At 45.6% G+C, this 18,829-nt stretch overlaps 2 protein-coding genes across 3 annotated transcripts; one reads left to right on the top strand and one right to left on the bottom strand.

The window, feature by feature from the left end:
- Positions 1–32: 32 nt before the first annotated feature.
- On the bottom strand, positions 33–11,236 carry LOC109515909 (uncharacterized). 2 transcript variants are annotated; one of them, XM_019870032.1, is made up of 4 exons: positions 10,066–11,236; positions 4,695–4,914; positions 3,172–3,399; positions 33–3,089 (listed from the first exon to the last, which is right to left on the bottom strand). In XM_019870032.1, the coding sequence occupies exons 1-4, from the start codon at positions 10,309–10,311 to the stop codon at positions 625–627; spliced, it is 3,159 nt and encodes a 1,052-aa protein (XP_019725591.1). In that variant the 5' UTR covers positions 10,312–11,236; the 3' UTR covers positions 33–624. The 2 variants fall into 2 exon arrangements, with proteins under 2 accessions (XP_019725591.1, XP_019725592.1); XM_019870033.1 differs by lacking the exons at positions 4,695–4,914; positions 10,066–11,236 and adding an exon at positions 3,840–4,170.
- A 1,466-nt stretch (positions 11,237–12,702) lies between these two features.
- On the top strand, positions 12,703–14,505 carry map1lc3cl (microtubule-associated protein 1 light chain 3 gamma, like). The gene is made up of 4 exons (XM_019870036.1): positions 12,703–12,902; positions 13,517–13,572; positions 13,644–13,750; positions 13,828–14,505. Exons 1-4 carry the CDS (start codon positions 12,842–12,844, stop codon positions 14,141–14,143), a joined length of 540 nt encoding a protein of 179 aa, XP_019725595.1. The 5' UTR covers positions 12,703–12,841; the 3' UTR covers positions 14,144–14,505.
- Positions 14,506–18,829: the final 4,324 nt, after the last annotated feature.

The following is an 18,829-nucleotide window of genomic DNA, read 5'->3' as shown; positions in this document are numbered from 1 at the left end:
TCGCTGATGATATGTGTATGTTCATGGTAAAAAAAAAAAAATTGGTTTTGGTCAACATTTGGCCAGTATGATTGTACTTCAGAGGCAGGATTGCCAATTGTAAAAAAAAAAGAACATCATTCCCCCATTTACTGATCACCAAATTTGTCACAGAGCAGCATGCAGAACAGTGTATACGAATAAATTTGTTTTCATAAGTTACATCATTCAAGTCGCTGATGATATGTGTATGTTCATGGTCTTTTTACTATTACTGTAGCTACTTTTTACTCATCTTAGTTTTCTACAAGGACTTCACAGAAACACAAACAAGATGTTTATATGAGTCTTTGCATCATCACATGCCGATAGCTCACATTCATTCTTACAGGTATCTACCATTCTTTAAATATGAGCTGCAGTTGCAGTCAGCATGTTCTCCAGCCCTCTATTTAGGCTGCAAGTCCCTTTGGAAGTTAAACATTTTATGGTATGGATGGATCAATGTGAGAAACTCACCAACAAATGTGTGGTTGTTGAGAGGATGAGTGTTGAGTATCTCCAGTCCAAAAGCAATACTTTTTACTTTTTTTTTTTTTTTTTTGGTATTATTCGACAGTGTTAACACAACAAGTAGCCGGAAAGTCACTTCTTTGATGGTTTCTGTTTGAGGCTTAAAGATCTCATGGAGCCAAAAACTCTCCTCCCCAAGTCTCTCAAGGATCGAGTACGTTGCAGGGGCAGTCTGGGCGGTGGGGATGGAGAAAAAGAAGGAGAGGAAAGAGGAGAGTGGGAGTGACAGCTGCTCTCGAAGCTCTGAGAGCAGGAGAGGTTAAAGAGGCTTGCAGTGGATGAGAGGTGGTTGTCCTTTGCACGAAGCATTGCGGCCCCCTCGTCCCTGGCTGCACTCATGGCACATTGCCCCACATCGAATGAGGAAACCCAGTTTGACTGTCGTGTGGGCTCATCTTGGTTGCAAGGCACCAGCAAGCCCTGAGACTCGCTCCTGAACAGAGCCCTCCTGGACATCCTGACACTGGAGCTCCGTTTCTCTGCACCCTCCTTCCCTCTCTTCTTCAAGAAAATCGGTGAGCTGTCTCCCTTTGGCAGCTTGTCATGAGCGCTGGATTCCACCTTCGCCCTTCTCTGTTCTCCCCTGCAGCTTCCGCCTATGTTCCTTGTCCATCCGTACCCATACTCAGCCCGATCCATCTCCTCCCTCTCACTCAGCGTGTCCTTTCCCCAGAGGTGCCCCTCAAAGGCTCTGCTGAGTTTGTTGGAGGTCTTGCTACGTGATCGTGTCTCCTCATCCTCAAGCCAAGCAGAACCATAGTCCTCCCTCTTGCTGTAGCTGCTCACGGTCGCTGCCCTGATCAGCTTGTGAGACGCATGCTTGCCTCTGTAGAGCCCATCCCCCTCCACCCTATTCCAGCCACCGCTGTGTCGGAGTGACCCACTCCTTGGATGGATGCCACCGTATTCTGCTGGAGATGTGCTGGTGGTGGCACGGGGCAGTGAACACTGGAAAGGGGCGTCTCTTCGGAAAACTGAGAGCGGGGTGGCTCCCATCGGAGAGGGTTGGAGTGGACGTAGAGGAGAGTGGGCTCTTTGCGTGGGTCGGGAGGTAGGAGAGGAGGCTGTGGATGAGGGCAGGTTGGATGGGGAAGTGATCTGTTGGTACTGGTTGTCTGAGGAGTAGACTGAAGAAGGAGCATGGATGGACTGGTAAGGGAGGATCGGGCTGCTGGAGTGTGAAAGGGGAGGAGTGAGACTGGACTGGGATTGCGGAGAATGGGTGACGCTGAGAGACAGCTGGATTGGTCTCTGGGGGTTCAGGTCGGCTGGTCTTATGTAGTCGTGTGCTTGTTCTTTGTGGGGTACCAGGAGACCTTTATGTTTCTTCAACTCACTGGCTGCTTCCGCCTGGAAGCAGTCGATGTCCAGTTCTACGCCTTGCTCCATCAGCCCGACCACGACAGCCCTCGACAAGCCAGAAAGACGGGAGATTTCCCCCACCATGGGGGAGTCCTCAATCGGCCTGGGACTGGAGCTGGAATCCTGTGTCAAACTGCTGCGCTGGGGGCCTGCAACTGAACCAAATACTGAAGTTCCAACCTCAGATGGCGCTCCGGCACTCCAATCCAGTGAGCGAGAGAAGGCTGGTGGTCCAAATCCAGAAGTGGCTGCAGGAACCGACGTGATCTCGAGGGAACTGCGGTGGTTCAGGGAAGTAGGACAGGTGGAAATTCGAGGCCGTGCTCGAAGTGCTGGGCCAGGTGTTGAGGAGGGTTGTGTCTGCACTGAAGCAGCTGAACCTGCAGAGTCAGCCCCCAGATTGACTTTTTGGGGTGCTTCGACAATTCCCCGATTAGAGTTTAAACCGGGAGCAAGGTTCAAGTTTAAGTTGAGATGTACGTTGATGTTCAAATCCTCTCCGGTCGCAGAGGGAAGGCTACCCAGATTGATTGAGTTCCTCGTGGCTTTTTTCCCAGGAGCATTGAGGCTCACTCGAGCTGAGTTACCCAGCAGTGATTTGCAGGGTGTTACACTGCCCCCCGGCAACGTGGAAGGTGTACTGCGGCTTTCAAAGGCAGACAGGGACTGGGTGGAACCGTGACTTTTTCCAGACGTGCCAAGGCCTCTGTGTGTGACTGGACATTGTGCAAGATCCGGGATGGAAAGGTTTATCCGACGGTGGTATTGATGAGCTAGCCGAGCGATGTACTGCTCCAGCTGGGTCAAAGATGCTGGGTTTATTACATTCTGCCGTTGGAGAGGCGGATTTACACCACTGATGGTTTCTGTTTGCTCGTCTGCTTGATTTCCTTCAGGATTTGGAGAAGGAGATCGTGCCTGCGTCTGACAGGTAAAAAGAGGACTCTGGAGGGCAACGGCGTGCAGCGGACTGGGATACGGATATACCTCTTTTGTCCTACGGGATATGAGGTCTTCGCAGTAGCATGAGTCCAACTGGGGTCGTTGTGCACAGGAGGAGGTGGAGGACAGAGAGACACGGTCAAGCTTCAGAAGGGAAGAAATCAATGAATGGTTGAGGCCTGGGCAGAGGTCGGACAGAAAGCTGAGACCAGACACCTCCGGGTCCCTTGAAACTGTAGAACAAAAGGACAGAAAAACATTTTGTTGAAACATGTGCCAATTACATTTTAATTTCCACCATGATCTTCATCTCACCTGACAGTGACTGCTGCTGGGTTGGCTCAGCATCCTTGCTTTGATCTTGCGCGACTGGCTGTTGCATTGCACAATCTAACCACAAGATGTCAGTATTGCCCACTGACCCGGGGACCTGCTCCCAAACCTTGGAGGGTCTACTTGCCTGCACCTGTCCTCCCTGGGCAGCGTCGCTGGACACTGAGTAGCACGAGTCTGACAAAGAGCTCCCACTCACTGAATAGAATCCTTGAAAGAAAAACATCAGGTCATGCATGTGACGGGGAAGTTAAGAAGGTCAGAAATTACTACATATTAAAAGGAAAACAAGCAACGCGTCTAACTTTGATTCAACAAACAAACTTGACAGCTCAGTTTTCCAAAAAGATCAGTACACGTGTGAAAGTAATTCTGAAGCACCGACACCTTTTCCTCAAAAGAGATGTGAATAATTGCAAATTGTGAGAGGAATGTATGGATGGCTTGAATAGCAGCTCCGATAATGTGTTTGCCAGGAAAGGCTAAAAAGTTGAGTGAGTCAGTGTGAACTGCTAAGTCACACAAAGTGCAAGTAAACAAAGTCGAAAAAAAGACTGGTTAATGTTTAGAAAGACGTCTTACACAAGACGTTCACTCACTTCTGTTGGTACGTTTTTTATTGATGTATTTTTTTTTTTTTTTTTTTTTACCTGAGCTCGGTCTAGAATCACTGTCCAGGTGGATGGCACCACTGGGCTCGGGCGTGGGCGGTGACAGCAGGTCAGAGGGGGCGTCCCAAGACAGAGTGGACCAGCGGGAGTTACTCCCCCCGCCCAGCGCGAAATGTACCGTCCCGTCGCCAGAGTTACTGCAGGAGTTGTCTGGGTTAGTCTGACTTGACAGGCCCATTGTGTCAGAGGGGGAGGGTGCCTGAAATAAAAACAGTCCAAGACAGGTGTGGGCTGAGTGATCATGTCAACATACAAGAACAGTATATTTTTTATGCGCAGTATCAACACTCAACACAGATATTTAATGAGGTTCGCATGCATAATGAGGCACAAGCAGTCATTTTCTCAGTTTGAATTGCAGTTTGTGTGTGTGTGTGTGTGTGTGTGTGTGTGTGTGTGTGTGTGTGTGTGTGTGTGTGTGTGTGGTTTTAGTGTAAGTTTTAAGATTCCTCTCCTCCCAGGTTTGGTATGGATTTTGCAAAGAAGTACAGAAATGAGCCACAAAAGTTTTGGAACAAAGTTTTATGGACTGATAAGACCCAGATGCACCTCTACCAAAGAGATAGAATATCGCTCTTTTTTTTTTATCGCTCGTCCGGGGAATCTGAACTTCATAACAGACAAGACCATCAAAAGGTTGATAGCGGAACCGCAGGCGGCCAACACACTGTAAGCACCGTCACAGGATGATCTTAAAGACAGAGGAGGCGCTGCAGGATCTTGATTTTATGATCATTTTTTTTAATTACTGTGGTTTATGTTTGATCTTTATTCGTACACGGCATTTTTTTTTTAGCTGCAGTTGTTTTTTTTTTTTTTTTTTTTTTTTTTTACCTGAGCTCGGTCTAGAATCACTGTCCAGGTGGATGGCACCACTGGGCTCGGGCGTGGGCGGTGACAGCAGGTCAGAGGGGGCGTCCCAAGACAGAGTGGACCAGCGGGAGTTACTCCCCCCGCCCAGCGCGAAATGTACCGTCCCGTCGCCAGAGTTACTGCAGGAGTTGTCTGGGTTAGTCTGACTTGACAGGCCCATTGTGTCAGAGGGGGAGGGTGCCTGAAATAAAAACAGTCCAAGACAGGTGTGGGCTGAGTGATCATGTCAACATACAAGAACAGTATATTTTTTATGCGCAGTATCAACACTCAACACAGATATTTAATGAGGTTCGCATGCATAATGAGGCACAAGCAGTCATTTTCTCAGTTTGGATTGCAGTTTGTGTGTGTGTGTGTGTGTGTGTGTGTGTGTGTGTGTGTGTGTGTGTGTGTGTGTGTGTGTGTGTGTGTGTGTGTGTGGTTTTAGTGTAAGTTTTAAGATTCCTCTCCTCCCAGGTTTGGTATGGATTTTGCAAAGAAGTACAGAAATGAGCCACAAAAGTTTTGGAACAAAGTTTTATGGACTGATAAGACCCAGATGCACCTCTACCAAAGAGATAGAAAGGCCAAAGTATGGAGAATGAAAGGGCCTGCTCATGATCCAAAACACACAAGCTGATCTGTGAAGGATGGTGGCGGGAATATCATGAGCTGGGCTTACATGGCTGCTTCTGGAAAGGTCCTCGAATGGGCAAGTCAATCACCGGACCTTAACCCAATAAAGCATGCATTTTACCTCCTGAAGAGGAGACTGAAGGGAGAAACCCCCCAGAAACAAACAAGAAGTACAAGAGGCTCCAATAAAGCCTGGAAAAGCATTTCAAATAAAAAATGCAACAGTCTGGTGAAATTAGTGGGTCACAGGACTGATGCAGTCATAACTCGAAAGATGATCCCACCAAATATGAAATGTTATTCACTTTGTTAATTTAATGATGTCTCTGGCAATACTTTAGCTCACTGGAAAAGTGGCTCGCTTCAAACAAAAGGTGCTCTGTCCTGAGTTGCTTACCATCTCTAGATGTAAATACCACGAAATAAAAGTTGGAATTCCAAACTTTATTCTAATCTGCAACCCACGAGTGTATGACAAAAACAAAAGCACGACTACAACCTCCAAAAGTATTGGAGAGGACTGTATGACATAATTGTCAGGGTGTGCCCCGATGACATCACTCGTCCCAGAACACACATTTCGTGAACGAGACTCCACCCCCATACAGCAAGACTGACACGCTATCAAGTCAGCAACGTGCTTCCATTTCCTTGAATAGCAAGTGCATTGAGTAACCCCATCAACCATTACCCCCACCCACATCCCTTCAATTATTCTCCAAATACCCCTACCCAACCCACAAGCACTGCAGCCAGTCTCTGCATGAGGCAAGAGAAAGCCCGTGAGCACTACTGATCAAGAAAACAATACAGGTAGTGACTCACCGCTGTGATGACAGGAGACAGGAGGGGTGGGTGGCAAGGGGGGTGGGGGAGATAATGGGAGAAGACAGATGACGTAACAAAAACCAAGCAGCAGAGCGGCAGAAGGGAAAGGGGGAGTGGGATGAAGAGGAGGATAGAAAGAAGGGGATATCTTAATAAAGGGAGATCTTTAGATTCTAACTGCGGTCCATCTTCACCTGTCACCTTGGAGATGACGAAAGCGGTGGGAAAATAAGACTGAAGAGTGACTCATTGAGTGATTAAAGGAGGGGGTGGGGTGGGGGCTGAGGGAGTTCAAGCGGTTGCCGGGGCTAGGGAGAAGGGCATCGTGGATGACCCCACCACCGCCCATAATCACCACACTCACTCTCCTCTAACTCCCCTTGAGAACTAATCCCCCCCCCCCCGCTCTCCCTACCCACTCCCATAATATCTTCTCAGCCCGCCGCCACCGACTCAGCACCGCTCTAACTCTTCTCGCTTCTCCTCCCACACACGAGCAGCGAGTGTCTAACTCAACCTGCACTTTTCACTCTAATTCTATTCCAAGATTACGTCCATGTGTCACATGCATGCATATATCTTGGTCTGTCTTGTCCATCCTCAAATGCACATTATGGCATATAATGTTGCACGCAGACCCAGGCGGTGCATGATCAAATCATAGGAGACTAAGTGGGGGGGTCTGTTATGAGCATTGTAATCTGATATTCGTTCATGTGAGCGTCTCTGGAACAATGAGGAACAACACGTGTATATATCTGTGGACTACAATGCAGCCAAACAATGTAGGATGTGTTTTGTTGAGCACTATTTATTGATCATGCATTATTCATTTTGAAAGTTGAACATACGCCAACGCGGTGCTTCTGAAAAAATTCTGTCAGGTAGACTCCTGTGTATGCGTGTGTGCGTGCGTGCGCGCGCGCGCGCTTCAGATCCCGAGGCAACAAGCAGAGACAAAGCCTGCCTCAATCCACAAGTCAGTCTAATGGCTTCATGTAAGGTGATGCTTCCCAACACTAAACCTCATTTTCAAGAGTCACACGGCAGTCCATCCATCTCTTTCTCTGACATGCTTCTAGAGCTGGCTGGTCCTTCAGATAAAAGCTAAATCATGTCATGTTGCACACTCGCAACTTTTCCTTTTGAGTAAAATGCTTTATTTTCCATCAGATGTATTTACTTAACCCACATGCCTTTGAGAAATGTGTGAACATGTGGTTCAAGGAGTTTATTATAGACATGAAGGTTGCATGAATGAGATAAATGGAATGTTTCTTTGCCTCGACATTTGGCCCCGCATGGCTTTAATCTGTGCTTGCAAAATATAGATTTGCACACTTTGTAGCAAGGGGCAAATTGCATTTCAAGCAACAGGGTGAAAACTAAACAAAAATGAGGAGCGCACACTGTGTCATGACTTAACGGGGAGGCCAAGTCAATAATCTACTTGAGAATATGCTCTAGACGCCTCCACTAGTCTAAACACGGCGTTGTGATTAATATTGTGTTTGTGAAATATGAACGAACCAGCATAATCCACCCGTTTTTATCCATCTCAGGGGGCGGCCATTTTGTTACTTGCTCTCGACTGAAATGACATTGCGGTTGCACAGGGCTCAGGTAACGACCAATCGCGGCTCACCTGTTTGGTCATGAGATGTTCGCAAGCTGAAATTTTAGACACGGTGATGTCATTTTCATTTGACAGCAGGTGGCAAAATGGCTGCCCCCCTGAGATGGATAACGAGGGAATTTTTCTGCTTCATTCATATACCACAAACACATATTAATGCATAACATGATAAACGTGATATGGAAGATGGATGGATCGTTAACTGGCGTGGAACCTCACGCCATCAAACTGAGATGTTCCCAATGTTTACAAGACATTTCATCGCAAAACTGTCCAACTCTTAGCAGTACAAAGACTGATGTCACAAAGGGTAAATATATTTCAAACTGAAACAAGAGCAAACTATGATCTTGTGGAATGTTGATTTTGTGTGACGCTGGGCAAAGCACAACCACAAGAATATCACCAAGCTGAACCATATTTTACTTGGTAACGCAAAATTGTTGAGAAGACTTTTGTATTAGGGGCAGGATCTTACGAAGTTGCCAGTGAGCATGTATTTTCAAAAACAACTTGTTACATCATTCCAAAGCATTGAGTCATGCGGTCGAATGTGCTCGAGCAAGAACCCATGTGTAGAGGGATCATTAAATTCGATGTTGTTCCGTCTACACGCGTCTACATGTTGGACCTCAGTGCTGTTTATGAAGACGGGGGCAGAGGGTAGGGCGCCAACCTGCCGGGCCCTACCGGCAGCTCTCTTCTGAGGTGAGAATGAGTCATGCCGCCTTGTCCTCTCTGCGGGGCATTGCCGCACCAAATGGTTGGAGGGGACAACAGAGGAGAAGGTAGCGGGTGGGCGGTGTGGAAGGCGGCACTTCCACCATGATGCCTTCGCTCAGATGCCTCTCGTTTCTGTCGCTGCGCAGACTTTTGAGAAGTCATTTGGACTGACTCTTTCACTGACAAATGCCAACGTGATGACGTTGAAGCACATTGGGAGTTGCGCAGCTCAGCTTCTGAGAGCCTTATCCATCCCCGCTGGGAAATTTCCCAGACAACCATGTTTATAAATGTGTTGTAACGTCAAGGCTGTTTGTGTAGCCTTGAAATATTCTATCGGTGTGAATGTGAATGCATGTGAATGGTTGGTTGTCTACACCGTATGTGTTTTATTGGCGAGCAACCGGGTGTTCGCCCCAAAGTCGGCTGGATCCTGTTCAACTCGAAACCAAATGAGGCGCCACAAAATTTATCCTCACCATAACTGTCACATTGACATTTTCTTGCTTGTGTGACTTTCTGCTTGACTTTTTAGCAATCACACTCCTCTGCTGTGCCCTCAGCTTCATTTTTCAAGGAAGCAACAGAATGTCACAGCTCCAAAGTGATGGTGGTTTTGCTAGAGCAAAATGTGGTTCACGTTCACAAATAATGTACAATATCACTCTCACTGTAGGCTACAGCTCCAGGCAGGAACATTGTGTCCTTCTGAATTGTATGTCAACCCACATTCTCCAATATGATCTACATCCTGGCCATAACATTAGGTACACCTATCATCCGTATTCAGATTTGGCCCGCATGCCGATAATAATGTTCAAGTGTTTGATTTTGGTTGTAGCTTGCTGTGGGGTAGAAAACTGCAGTCCATCAATCGGAGATATTTCTAATCATCTCCGGGGCGCCGTAGTAATAGAATATTAATCCTATGAGGAAAATGAAATGGCCACATCATCAAAATTCAAAAACATGCACTTGTATTTATAATATATACACAACAAGCAAACGAAATACACACTAATTTAAATATGGGGGAAAATATTACCATGTTAGTATGTGGTAGTTTGTAAGCAATAACCAATCAATATGCAACAGTGATATTTGTACACTTACTGTATAGTAGAAATTATTATTGACTGATATAATACACCAATATATACACGCGTAAGCCACATTTCTAATACACACTGTATCTCTAAAGAAATCATAGAAAGAAGTGTGAATAATATAAGCAGGTTAAGCATAACAGGCCCTTCAACACTACTGCAAGCGACCACCATAATATTGTGAAATCGGTAAGTGTCAGTCAAACGTGAGCATGGAATATCTTGAATTGGAGCACCTTGTGCAGGTGTACCTGATGAAGAGTCTGATATGCCAAAGTGACCTTTACAGCTGATGGAAATAAAGGCTGCGCCAGCCCAGTTCGATGACATTTAATTCTCTTCTCAATCAACTTGGGGCGGCGGGATGCGGCATGCAGACCTGGAGATTCGTGTTAGGAGCTGACAGAGTAGGAGGACTGACCTGTTGCCCGCGGGATGACGCAGTGTTCTGCCCGGCATCATCCTGGGCTTCGCTCCCGTCCGCCGGCTCCGGCTCGTTGACGTCTGCTCGATCCCCGAGAGCGGCGTCCACCATCTCGAGGTGTTTGCACCGGAGCAGCTCCAGCTCCAGGACCCCGGCCAGCGTCGCTTTGAGGCGCTCGCCGATGCGCACGCGATCGGTGCCCGACCAGAGAGAGTTGACGTAGCCGCGGCGGCCGGCCGCCATCGTCGCTCTGGCCGCTGGCCGGTTGGCGAGCAAAGGGCGACGAATGCTACGGCGACGGTCCTCCAATTGGATAGCGCATCCGGGCGAGAGATCGCAACATAGCAGCCGGGTAATTTAACGCAGCATTAACGCACATTGAGCCCAATCGTTGAGGTTTTCAGCGAGTAGATGCACCGTGACCGGATCCACGAGTGACCTCCCGTTGCCACTTATTTGTGTGGAGAACGAGCGGGAGTCGCCATGGTGCCAAGCAGGCTGCAGTAGTTCCAAATGAGACAATGCAACACGCGCACAACGTGGGAAGCAGCGGCGGAGGGGGCGGGGCCAGCGTGCTTTAGCCGCGCTGCTATTGGTCGGCAAGTTTTTTCGAACAGACGCACGGGAAGAAGGAAAAAAAAACGTTGAGTCCAACTTGAAGCGTACAGGCTCGTGCATAAATACACCCTTGCATTCCTTGAGAGTTCCCATAGAGACAGTGTGTCTGAACAAGTGACCTCATCACGGGGGTCTGTTTTATGTTCCCAGGGTCCTTTGTGTCTTTAGGTGACGTTTCTAGCGGACTCTATTTGATGTGACATGCATGGACTGCCATTGTGGCCATGTTCACACAGCCAGCCTTGCTGTCTATGATAGGGATGGGCACCTTAAATGCTGCACACTTTTTCATCAGTGCTACTGGGGCACCGCATTGGACCGCGCACTTCCTTACCAGATGTCTGGCAAAAATGCCACTTAAAATATGGACAAAAGTTGTGCGTGCGTGCTCTCAATATATTTTGATTTTTATCATCCATATTTCAATGCGGGTATAAAAGATCCACTCCCCTAACTCGAACAACAAAGGCTTTGAGGCAAACAACAAAATAACCACATACCGCATTTTTTTTTCCTTACACGAAAATTAACTTTTAATGACGACGCAAAAATGCTGCACAAGTAACTAACATTCAGTGCTTCGTCCATCCATTTTAATTTTGTCCATTTTTTTCCCACAAAAATCAAGTCACTCAAAATGTTAATGTAATTGAGGGACTATGTTTCTCCTGCATATGATTGTAATTCCGCAAAAAATATGTTAGGTCTACTCACATTTCGAGGCAGGATGAGATCCAGTCGAAGTGCAACAACCTCATCTTGACACTAACTTCCTTGATGCTTTTTGATCAATAAGAATAAAGTCAAGTTCTCCAGTATTGCGTTGTTGACAAGTAGCATCCTTTGACCAGCAGATGGCGATACTCTCCAGTAAAGGATGGTAATCTGCCCTTTAATCTGTGCTGCCGAGCCTTAAAACTGGATTGTGGACCATGTCTGAGTCAAAGGTGACCAGTTTGTCCTGCTGTTGAAAAAGGACTACACTGCTTTCGCTACAAATGGTTGCATCGATCACGAGTCAAATCTATTTTACATTAAAGCTTGTCCCAACAAAAAAGTTGTTGAAGCGTGGAGTAGCAGCAAATTCCTGGAAAATAAAATTACATATTTTATTCGAAAAAATACTGTCATTTGCCAACAACCCTGGCATCAAAAAATTTGGACAATCTTTTACGATCTTTCACAGAGAAACTGTGAGCAAATCACTGAATTTCGTCAGAGTATGTAGTAATCCCCAAATAGACTTCAAATAGTTAAATAAAATCTCTACATACACACACATTCATATTTTCATTTGTGCCGATACACTATTTGATGAAATTGGTCGTATTGACAGCAGTTAAGCCTTTGTGAAAGTTTTGAATATGTCACACTGGGTCTGACACGAAAATAATTCATCATCACAGGGAAGATTTTCATTTCACATTTCTAAATAAATATCCATTTGGAATTGTGTCCTTTATCTTTCTGATGCTGCTGTCTTGCGCTCCCCACAGTTCTCTGGTGCCCCGGAGTGAAATTTCTGCTCGTAGTGAATATACCAATTTCCATATTTTCATATAACAACCGCTCGAGAAAATAGATTTACCGGTAGCTAAAATGACTACCTTTTAGCTACCGCCCATCAGCATGGTGATTTAGTGGTTAACACGTCTGCCTCGCAGTTCTGAGAGCTGAGTTACCAGGGGAAGCTATTGCTATTACTACTACAGTACTTTGCTGACACGGATTTTAATGTTCACTTTGCACTTCCCCTGTTATGCAAACACCACTCTCATCATGGCTGGGACAATCAAATGATAAAGATGTCATCAGGAGCTCTGTCATGAATGGTCTGACCTCATTTGGATTCCTTTTCCTGGCCTTCGTGTCCCCCTCCTGACAGCCCACATGACTGTGAGAATGCTAAGTCAGGTAACCAGTACGTGTGAAGCCACTACCGAGGGCCACACTTTTTTTTATTTTGTTTTGAGAGGGGGGGGGGGGGCAGACTCCTCCCTACTCGCTCGCCTATAAAGCCCCCCCAGTGCCCGCCTCTCCTTGGGGTTTGCAAACTTCCACCCGAGGGGACATCGACGTCAGCCACGGGCCACCGACAGCCGCAACATTTCCAACACCGCAGGTCCCGGCAAACCACCCCAAGCTAGCAACCAAGATGGCGCCCTTTGAGAAATCCATGGAGATGGGGATGCCCTTCAAGCAGAGGAAGTGCTTGGGTGAGTGAGAGGAAATGTAGATGGGAAAAGGCATCACTGGATTTGTGTATATTCTTACGTAGCTGTCTATATGACTGGTTTGTGATTGGGGGGGTTGGTTCTTGTTTGATAGAAATCTAGTTAGTTGTTATTTTGTTCACACACACACACACACACACACACACACACACACACACACACACACATATATATATATATATATATAATTTTTTAAGAATTCATTTGAGTTTTTAGAGCAGGTTTGTTTTGGTTTTAAAAAAAAATCATTTTTGCTTTGTTTTTAACATTTGTTGTAGGATTAGTTTTAGTTTTTTGACCGATGTAATTATAGTTAGTTTTATAAACGTAAAATGTAGTTTCAGTTAGTTATCCCAAGCACTCTGGTTTTTATTTTATTTTGTTAATGACATTTTTATTTTGTTCTTTCTTTCGTTAACTGTACTAACCTTGAGTCAGGAAGGACCATCTTCTCAATGGGGAAAGATAATGGCGGTCTTTACGTGATTTGAGCTTTAATATTAAGTTTTTTTTTTGTTTGTTTTTACGACAACATGAGTTGATGTTTAAAAACAAGATGAAATTTAAGGGAAACAAAGTTTTTCTTTTCTGCTTAGAAACAAGAAAAGATGAAGTGTGCAGCATTCGCTCCAAATTCCCCAACAAGTTGCCTGTGAGTTGCTCCTCTGGTGTTCCTTTTGTCACCAGACTCATCCTCCAGCTGATGACTGTTTTGTGTTCAAGGTTATTGTGGAACGTTATATCCGTGAAAAGACTCTCCCCCTATTGGACAAAACTAAGTTTTTGGTTCCCTTTGAGCTCACCTTGGGTCAGTTCCTCTGCCTGCTCAGGTAAAATGAGCTCACCTCAAGTTTCAGTTCCTTTGCATCTTCTTTGTTCACGCATCTGATTCTGTCTGCCCTCTCAGGAATAAAATCGACCTGGAATCGACCCAGGCTCTCTTCCTGCTGGTGGCTGAGAAAAGCATGTCCTGCATGTCCTCCAGCATGGGGGAAGTCTACTCCCACTACAGAGACCCCGACGGTTTCCTCTACATCACCTACGCCTCGCAGGAAATGTTCGGAGCACCCCGAGTCCGCGGGACGGCCGCCGTGCTGAGCCGGGACCCACCCGAGCCACCTCGGGAGGCCCATTTTGTGGACATTTGGAACGTGTCCAGACGAGAGCTGCTTGACACGACGTTAATCCCACAAACCTTATTTCATGGGGGAGAGTCAACATGATGCTGATGTGTTCAATCAGGGAAAAAGTCAAGAAAGAAAATTCACCCTCGAGTATTGTGATCAAAGATTCTACAGTTCCAGAAAGTTACACAAATATCCATATCATTGGGTCTCATTGACAGTTTGCGGGAGAAGTGCAATGCTGACAAAGCCAAGTGCTACTGGTGGCACTGGAGCCTCCACGGCACAGGAACAGGCTCAGAGTCATGCTGCTCGTCACTCCCTCGTCGCACTTATTCCTCCTGCCTTTCATCACTTCTTCCTTCCTCGAAAATGTGAATTCTTGTCCCCAGTGGACCATTTGAGGCACTGTGACGTGTTTCGTTGTTCAAAAAGAAATAAAAGTCCTTTTAATACACTGACTTGGTGTGAAAACAGTGATATGCTACCTTCAGATGTGTTTTATATGGTTGAATGGAGTTCAAGATCAATACTTAATAACCAAAATATAAATTGCAACTGGTTGCCAGGCGGATTTTTCCCAGAGCCCCACTTTGGTGCCCTGGAGCAAGGGCACAGTATACTAGCCGCTCAAAAATTCCCTGAATACATGCCGTGGGGTCCGTTGTGATCCCAGTTGACTTTGGGCCGGTTGCCATCCAATCGCAGGGCACATATATACAGTGGATATCAAAAGTAAACACCGCCCTGTTCAAATGCCAGGTTTTTGTGATTGAAAACAAGAAATCATTCAAAACATTTTCCCCCATTCATATGGCTCAAATGTATTTTTTTTTTTAATTACACCTTTTGGAAATGGGAAGTGAAAATAAATGGAAAAAATGTGGTTGCAAAAGTGTGCTCAAAAAACTAGGACATGGCTGTCTTCAGAAATGTTACCCGAAATCACATTCAAATTCCTGTGAAACGAGAGTCAGCACGCATCTGCAGCCAATAACAGAGCCTCTGATTCACTCGAAATAACGTTTTGGCATTCTAGTAGTCTTTTCCTGACATTTTTTTTTTTTTTTTTTTTTTTTGCTTTCGAGCAGAAGTTTGAAGGTTTTGTGCTAGCGCTGCTGTTCATATTCCTTCCACTATTTTTAAGGCCCAAGTTCCATCTTAAGCACCAAAGCACAATGTGTTGCTGTAGGTAAGGTGTGCGCTTGGTCATGAGCAGTCTTGTCCATCCATCCATGCATCCATTTTCCGATCCGCTTATCGTCACAAAGGTCGCGGACGTGCTGGAGCCTATCCCAGCTGTCTTCGGGCAGTAGGCAGGGGACACCCTGAACCGTTTGCCAGCCAATCGCAGGGCACACAGAGATGAACAACCATCCGCGCTCACACTCACACCTAGGGACAATTTTGAGTCTTCAATTAGCCTGCCATGCATGTTTTTGGAATGTGGGAGGAAACCGGAGTACCCGGAGAAAACCCATGCAGGCCCGGGGAGAACATGCAAACTCCACACAGGGAGGCCGGAGCTGGAATCGAACCCGGTACCTCTACACTCTGCGGTCGACGCGCTAACCACTGGCTCACCGGGCTGCTCTGAGCAGTCTTGTGTTTACGCGAAACATACTTTTTGGAATTATGGCCAGAAAGTTAACCATAGCATCACAACATTTCCCAAACCCATGTTGGAAAATGCGTGATCTTTTAGGGATTATTTTATTTCATTAAATTCTCACAAGAGTGTTGCCAAGCCAAGCTCATTGTAGAATTACACACTCATTAGTGAGTGTTACATTGAGAGGTTATTGGGTGACAGGCACCCATTTGTCCCCGCCATTGTACTTGACACGATGTTCGTTGACACACAGGTGGCCAATTCCTCACATGGCCTCTGAGAACCTGCACTATGTCCATTATTAGTTACATAAGTTGCTGCAAGGTTCACTGTGTCATAGCTTTTCTTGTTTTCTTTTTTTTTAAGAGTCGCAAGAGGTGATGGGAACAAAGAAACAGGAGAAGGGAGGGAAACAAGGTGAGGCCGTGAAGCCGCAAATAAGACCCGAGAAGGAAGGAAGAGGGGAAAATGGGGAGTGGTAACGGGGGTGTTCCTATCGGAAGAAGACAGGAAAAGGGAAAGAATGTATAGGAGAGATATACTGTAGAGTAGGAGAGCGGCAGTCTATGTCAACACACAGGCAGCACAAACACAGAGACATCAAATCATGGCTCGCCTCACTTCACATCGCAGTGGACATTCCGGCAGCTTTGTGCTATTTCAGAAGCAGGTCAAAATGAGAAGAAGCGACATGACTTTGTACTCTTTCAGGGGCGTCAACACCACAGGCTGCATCATCAACACAAAGACAAGCTAAGACATTTATCTTGACCCTTTAGAGTTATGCAATATCACATACATACAGGATTTGTGTGTCATGGTTCACATCACATTTAAAGAAGATCTGAATCAAGTTGAGGTAGGTGAGTCCATTGTTATTTATTGTTCATGCAGCAACATTATTTAGAAGCACACGTATTCTTCTTCATCAATATAGGTTCAACATACAGTTTCGTTTCGCAAACTTTGCTATCACGATCATCGAAGCAATGTTTTCCATTGGAATGAATGAAATAGAGTTAATCTGTTCCATTCGTGCACCCAAGTTGTTTACTTTGTTTAAATCGATGTCGGAATAGCAAAAAAATAATGCAGCGCAACAAAGAAATAAACAAAACACACACTGTTACGAAGAAATAACTTTTTTTTTTTTTTTTGTTCCCGCTTAGCGATGGTGTGGATGTGGGTGCGTATGGTTGTTCGTCTCTTTATGTGCCCTGTGACTGACTGGTGACCAGTTGAGGGGTTGGTCCGCCTTTCGCCCGAAATCAGTTGGGATCGGATTCAGCAACTCCCAAGACCCTCTTAAGGATAAACGGTGTTGAAAATAGATTGATGGATTATATGGTCTAATCCAGCGATCCCCAGCCTTTTTTGTGTCAAGAACCGGTTGAGACAAGTACATGATGTTTGCGGACCGGCAACAATTTATCTCATTGCTGTTTATATTGCTAGTTTTAAAGCAATGCGACTGACTACAAAGATAATCAGAGAGTAATCCAACATTTTATTAACATTCATTTCTTTCAAACAGTGTTATTCTACTGCACAACAAAGGTAGAATAAAATAAAAATACACTGTGAACTATTTAGAAATGGACCAATTAGGAATAATTAATATGCCTTATGTAGTATAATGAAATGTACCTGCAAAAGATGACACGATGACACTGTTCACATGGACAGGCACACTCTGCTCGCATTTTTATGCCTTCCACTTGATGACTTGGGTGCTACTTGTTCAAATCATTCAACAAGTTTCTCATATCGCCTTGTTTTTGACGACATAGCACGCACAAATACCACTCGGGGAGGAACCTCTCTTGTCAAAATAGCGTCATCTTCGAAAGTCATGGCTGCCCTTCAGCTGCGGGTTTCGATGTACGTTTGGTCAATTTGTTACTACTGTATTACTGTCTGTGTACTGCTTTTTCTTTAACTTATTGGGGAATTCTTTTTATTTCCACTTGCAAACCAAGGTTAAACGGAGGTCTCCTTGGCTAGAGTCGCACACATTTTGCACATCACGTCTGATGGAGTAAATTTGCTCACAGCTCACAGGTCTGTCTGTGTGGCCCTGTCCCGGTCCACGGGCCGGTGGTTGGCGACCCATGTCATGAAGTCGTTCATTGTGCCTCCTCCACATGTACTGCACTGTGTCATGATCGTGCTATGACTAATTTTGGACGACAGAGGGCAGTAGATAGCAATAATTTATTGCTATCTACTGCCCTCTGTCGTCCAAAATTAGTCATAGCACGATCATGGCACCTTTTTGAAACGGAAAGCTACTTCTTGGGTATACTGTACTAACTTCTGATGAAGGCGAATGGCTGCCAGTTTGATGCACACGCCTGAAAAAACAAATATGCTTAAATTGCCTTTAATCCATCCATTTTCTGAACCGCTTTATCCTCACAAGGGTCACGGGTGTGCTGGAGCCTATCCCATCTGTCTTCAGGCAGTAGGCGCGGTACACCCTGAATTGGTTGCCAGTCGACTGCAGCGTACGCAAATAAACAATCGCGCTCACAATCACGCCTTGGGACAATTTGGAGTGCCCAATCAACCTGCCATGCATGTTTTTGGAAGGTGGGAAGAAACCGGAGTGCCCGGAGAAAATCCACGCAGGCACAGGGAGATCATGCAAAGGCCACACAGGAAGGCCGGAGACGGAATCAAACCCTGCACCTCTGCAATGTGATGCCGACGTGCTAACCAGTCGGCTACCGTGCCGCCCTAATATTATACATTATTATAATTAATTTATGATCTTCATTTAAATGAAGACACTAATGTTAAATATTTCTCACAATAATTAGGAAGCAGATAAATAAATACCAAGAAGCAACCCTTTTTTTTCTCTAAGTCTGCTGGTGTTAATATTTTCAAACTATCACACCATTCCGAGAAAATCACAATGTCCCATCACTGGTGAGCTATTTTTAGAAATGGCCAGCAGGCTACTCATGTGATCTTTGGGGGCGGCCTCCTGCCCGTCGGCACCACATTCAAGTATAAACTCCCAAAGAACAGAACTGTACTGTGCAGGGATGGCCCTCTTCCGTTCTTATGTCAGCAAAGATTATGTACGAAAATTGGAACATGTCTATCGCTGAAAAAACAAATGCTACAATAACTATTATACAATACAGTAAAATATACAAATATTA

The sequence above is a fragment of the Hippocampus comes genome, unplaced genomic scaffold (genome assembly GCF_001891065.2).
Source record: "Hippocampus comes isolate QL1 unplaced genomic scaffold, H_comes_QL1_v1.1 scaffold9, whole genome shotgun sequence".
NCBI classification, from domain to species: domain Eukaryota; kingdom Metazoa; phylum Chordata; class Actinopteri; order Syngnathiformes; family Syngnathidae; genus Hippocampus; species Hippocampus comes.
Note: the sequence above shows the minus strand (reverse complement) of the source record. Positions and strands in the feature narration are given on the sequence as shown.